The sequence below is a fragment of the Perkinsus marinus genome (genome assembly GCF_000006405.1).
Source record: "Perkinsus marinus ATCC 50983 genomic scaffold scf_1104296959768, whole genome shotgun sequence".
Classification (NCBI taxonomy): domain Eukaryota; phylum Perkinsozoa; order Perkinsida; family Perkinsidae; genus Perkinsus; species Perkinsus marinus.
This window is the reverse complement of record NW_003206281.1, coordinates 41,835-47,499: the sequence shown is the minus strand read 5'-3', so window position 1 is coordinate 47,499 and position 5,665 is coordinate 41,835. Positions and strand designations below refer to the sequence as shown.

The window sequence follows — 5,665 nt, the reverse complement described above, 5'->3', positions numbered from 1 at the left end:
GCCAGAAGGACGTTGGATGTGTTAGCTTACGTCATAAGTGATGACAGGAATGCTGTGTGGCTGCCACACGAGGCGTTTGGACACTTCATGGGTAGTTATCTGCTCCGCTCGATGACGAAAACGGCATATAGGGATAATGAAGAATTATCGGATTCACAGCTGTCGACAAGTGATGTGGAGGTTTGAAGATTCGATAAGTCTTATTCGCCTGAGCTTAGTCCAGGTGAGAGATGCGATGCATCTGATGCGTTTCTGTGATTGGAACATACATTGAGGGATCCGATAAGAGATAGTATATGCCTTTGTACCAGTGTATTCAAGGTATACTATAAAAGGATCAGAAAATGGTCTTTGTTGGCTCGAAACAGGGCAGTTACGTCGTCTACAACCCTTCTTATCTCTGGAGGTGAAGCATATTATTTCTCGCCTTCTCTTCAATAGGGGGGCAGAATGATGCCCCACGGCTCTGCACTACTCTATGAGTTTCTCGTGAGGAGATATTGACGGCTGACTCTCGTGTAACTCAACATGGCTCTTCCTGCTATGACAAATATCTCCGGTAGTGTTACAACAATGTCTGTCGAACAGACCAGAACTGAAAATCAGAGTGAGAAGCATCGAAGTACTTACGTACATATTTGGATCACGAAGAGATTCGAGACTCTACTTTTATGGTACGGACTTCGCAATGAACTTCTCAGATTGAATATCGGTTGCGTCACAAGAAAACATTGTCATTCAAAGGTATTAAGCAATGAAATAGATACAAAGAATGAAAGAAATAACTCGGATGCATCACAGATCCTGAACATAATGGGATAACTCACACCCAGGGTTCCCAACATAAACTGGTAAAGACAGAGTCTGATTCTCCGTGAGAATTACGCCGCACTACGACTGTCAATGGTTACCTAGTATATACCTCACTATACGCAGATACCTGATTTACATTCACAGGAAATGAACCCGAGACAATCTTCTGGGTTTTGTGGTAAACAACTCAAGAAAGGGAGTGGATACATACACTTCCCGCTCGTGCAAAGGCATTTTCCACCTGGGCATTGAGAGTCATTAGTGCAGCTCTGCGCACCATTTGCAACAACGATAATAGCATAGAGAATGGTGAGGATACGGATCATGTAAGGGGTAGAGATTACAACAACTACCATTGATATCCAATGACACATATTGCAGGATCAAAGTCATCACAAACATTTGAGAAAACTTCAAATTCCTCCTCACGTATCATGACGCGTGTTTCCCGTGCTTCCACACAGACCCTTGGGGCACTCATGAGCGTGCAAGTACGAATATAACTGAGGATACGAGGTTGAATGCATCAACCTGTATGTTCACTTAGCTCGAACCAGCATTACCCTTTGGACCGAACTGGGGATTTGAATCTTTAATTCCCCATCCATCTCGGAGATATTATCTCCGAGATGGATGGGGAAGATAAACATGTTTATCTCCGAGATAAACATGTACACACGTTAAGGTTAAGCCACACGTGGAATGCTCACGCCTTCCGACACAAAATAGGCACTTCAATTGTGCGGGCGCGTGCGTAACACACAAGCACACGGATCGTATGACACGATCCATTGTACGCTCTAACAAAGAGATTATAGTTCCTCGGAGGAACTTCCTCCCCTGAAACTAGGAAGCTGCAAGTTTATTCGTGGTATCTTCTTTCACACTCATACCGTTGTCGGGCACTATCAATTACCGACCTTCCTCTTAACTTCTTGTTAAGATTCATTCGGTGGCGCATCTTGAAGGCCTGCAGCTGAGGCCTCTCCGATGGTTGGATCCTTGGATGGCGACAATCCCTACTCCAGAATAATCTACCTACATAGTGTATTCATCAAACAACTTTCAGTTCAAAAGACGTATCCCATTATACACGTTATATTCTTTACCCTTGTTACAAGGGTCTTGTATCGACAAACTCATCTGTTTTTATAGGGATTCAAATAACCGAAACATCCTATAGTATGTCACTTGAACAACAAACTAGAACTTGTCTACCGTGTATCAAAATCTTATTTATTCAGTAAATTCTGCTGAGCCAATGCCGCGCGTGGCTCGAAACTTTCGAGTCGAACGCTACCTCTCTTCCTTTGCATCAGAAGTCATTTCTGCGAAGTGTGACACGTCCCGTATAATGCCTCCGTTCCCTCGCGTCGCGGCATCACCGCAACAATTGCTGTGACAGAGGCGTCAGCTACGACTAAGCCTTTCAGCGTCTCGTCGTCCCCATTTTCTGCCCCGGTAATCGTTCGCCGAAAGTCCCTCCCTGAGCCCCTGGAATCCACATCCTGGACGACTAACTAGATTTTTGTCTGTTCCAAATCGCCCTTATCAGTTGATGCCGAGACCTAAACGTCATTCAATTGCTCTATCGACCCTTGTTAACGTAGTCATTTTTTGCCTGTGGCTCATTCTACTTTCGGTCTTATATTCCTATCCATTCTTCTTCACTGGATCTCTAGCCCGCTTGTAGATCCCAGCGAAAAAAGCTAGCTCTCAGCTGTGATTGCCCTTTGCTCAACTTATAACTATACCCCAAATCGGGATTCCCGATTAACTGACTATGAAGCCACACCTCCAAATTTTCTGCGACAGTTCACTGAATTAGCAAGATATTCAATCTTGACGACTGGGTATGTTTCGCGATTGAAAACCATCACATTCCAGTAGGGGAATAAAACTGAGTGCTTGAACAACACCGGCTTTAAATTACTGAATGAGCGAAAATAGCAACCACTATGGAGCGCGGAGATCAACCATCGTCAGGGAAGACACATCAAATTCCAATGGTTGAGGAGAAAGAGTTGACTCCACCATTCGAATGTCTTGGGAAAACCGAAGCCAAACACAAAACCAACTGCACGACAAAGAGTCTTTGTCAAAGACTCAACCGGCTGATGAAGTTCCGGTTGGAATTGATAGATTTTTGGACCCAAAATCCAATGGCCAGCAACCAACAAGCGATTGGCAAAGTGAAGTTGGCATAACCAATCTAGATTGCTGGGAAATTACACGATGTCAACTGCGAAGAAGAAATTCAGCCAGTTGGACGGAACCAGGTTAAGACAGTCTTATTAAGAATATTAGGATCCATAATCTTAATAGTCAGGGGCGTTCATCCATTCTCGGGGTTTATCCAGAGATTTCCCTGTTCGCACCTGAAGGTGCCCTTAAAATTCAGGGCGCACTCACTTGATGCGTCGTTGGCGATGCGTCAATAACACACCAATTGAGCCTGTTTTCGCATCGATGTTTCCGAAACATTGTCTCCATCATAGGTGTGAATATTTGACTGTTTCGGTCCAAAACTTTCGGATGAACTCAACTCAACATGATTATCACGTTTTGATACTGGGAATCCAACAGCCAGATTCCGCGTCCATTGATTTTGATTCCTAATCGATGCATCGGAAACTCGACCAGAGAAAGGTAACCCTCCCAGGAAAAATGAGTCAGCACCAGGATCACTCAACTCTTCTGCTTTTCTTGGCGTGCCGCCAATGGCGGCCCAGTGCGCCCATACTCGATCGATAAAAGACTCGTAAGCCCTGACCGCACTTGGTGGAGAGTCAATCCCCGGGAGCGCCGGACCTTGATGGCTGATCCTCATCAGCTCGACAAACATACCACTGGTCATGCTCCGAGTCGGAGCGGCTCCGATTCGCGGAGCCGACGGAGCCGTCGGATGACCATCGAATGGTCGTCTGCTATGCGAGTCGGAAGGTTGAAGCACCGGAGGTGCTAGTATACCACCCTGCACTTATAGACACCCGAGACATCCCGTTCTGAATCAGTACTACTGATACTCTCTAGCATATTCGCTATTCTACAAGCAAGTTTGAGCTTGAGAATTCCACCTTGTGACAAGGTGCTTCTCACAGTTCGATTCTGTTACAATCAAGTTCTACTTTGAGAATTCAAGTATGACACAATCTAAATTTGTTATACTCGAGACTGACAATGAAAATCTAAGTTTGTCACTTGTCTATTTTGTAACAACCAAGTTTGACAATGCGCACACGAGTTTGACAATACTACAATTCATATTATTACCCGAACGCATAATTCAATACATAACCTTCCAATAGAGGCAGATTAGTATCAGTAGTAGTAGGAGTATATGTAATCGCTTTCCTCAGCTACTGAGCTCAGGAGTTTCCTAGAAAGTGTTGGGGTAGGAATATATGTAATCGTGTTCCTCAGCTACTGAGCTCAGGAGTTTCCTATACAGTGTTGGAGTAGGAATATATGGCCGCTTTCCTCAGCTGCTGAGCTCAGGAGTTTCCTATACAGTGTTGGAGTAGGAATATATGTAATCGTTTCCCTCAGCTCAGCTAGGAAAATCCTGAGCTCAGCTGAGTCAGCTGAGCTCAGGATTTCCCTATACAGTGTTGGAGGAATACATGTTCGCTTTCCTCCGCTGAGCTCGGGAGTTTCTTATATAGATTTGGAGGAATATATGTGATCGCTTTCCTCAGCTACTGAGCTCGGGATTTTCCTATACAGTGTTGGAGGAATACATGTTCGCCTTCCTCCGCTGAGATCAGGAGTTTCCTATATAGATTTGGAGGAATATATGTGATCGCTTTCCTCGGCTGAGCTCAAGAGTTTCCAAAGCTTATCATACAGGTATACATACGAATTCGGGTAGAAGTATACAGAAACCAAAAGGAAATTCCCAGTAGTTCCCAGGAATGTTCATATCATCATCAACACATGTAATTGTTGACCATATGTACGTTTTACGGGGGAGCTCCCAAACCCTGTGAGTGCGCGGTTGTCGTCTATAGCAAAGGTGGGATGACCTGCGTGAGTCGAGTGCGGTAGTGTTAAGTGATAAATTTAGACCGGAGTGTTTTGGTACGCATTCGTTCAGGAGGCATGGAACACAGTCTCTCAGTCGACATATTAGCTGGGAGGAGATCCAAGCCTTAGGGAGATGGAACGCTCAAATTCTATGAAGCGTTATACTCAAGATGCTAATTTGGCTGACAGCTCTCAGTTTGCAAAACAGACAGTAAGGGACTGGTCCCAGGGTGGTCGGGTAGAGTTTATCAGAGATCTCCGATCCAGGGTGCCAACGGTCAGTGTGGAGAGGTGGAGGTTGGAAATAGCGAGAATTGGAGGAATGAGATGTACGACCAGTGGTTGAAAAAGAAAGATAAACAAGTCGTGGGTGAGTAGTAAACTTTATTCGTTGTCGGGGAGCTAGGTGAGGTCTGGTTTTGCAAAATCTAACTCGGGGTTGAGAAAGTATTTGTAGTTTTGCCCCATGAATGACTGGTTTTTGTGCGTATTGGGGAGTTTCGGGGACTAAGCTGTAGTACCATTACTTCAAGGTTGCGGTTTCGTATCTTGGCTCACCGGCTGGACATGTTGACCTGTATATCTGATCATGGCTACTGCTGTGGTTTTGGATACCGGGATTCAGTATCCCGCTCCATCACTAATTTGATCAGCAGTTGTGGATCAAGTGGTCAACAAACCGGTGAAGTCAACTACTACTACCGCTTTAGTCACTACATCACCCCCGGTGATTCACCGGCTTTGTGGTTTGGGCCAATATCTATTATATGTTGTGTACTTGAGTTCTTCGTTTGAGTATGGTGTAGGGGGGAGGATTGTAGATAAA

The 5,665-nt window shown here is 44.9% G+C and overlaps 1 protein-coding gene across 1 annotated transcript; it reads left to right on the top strand.

Annotated features, from left to right (window-relative positions):
* Nucleotides 1–4,044: 4,044 nt before the first annotated feature.
* Pmar_PMAR026354 (hypothetical protein) lies at nucleotides 4,045–5,217 on the top strand (the record flags this gene model as incomplete). The annotated part of the gene is made up of 3 exons (XM_002772941.1): nucleotides 4,045–4,056; nucleotides 4,946–5,050; nucleotides 5,092–5,217. The coding sequence occupies 3 exons, from the start codon at nucleotides 4,045–4,047 to the stop codon at nucleotides 5,215–5,217; spliced, it is 243 nt and encodes an 80-aa protein (XP_002772987.1).
* Between the last annotated feature and the right edge of the window lie 448 nt (nucleotides 5,218–5,665).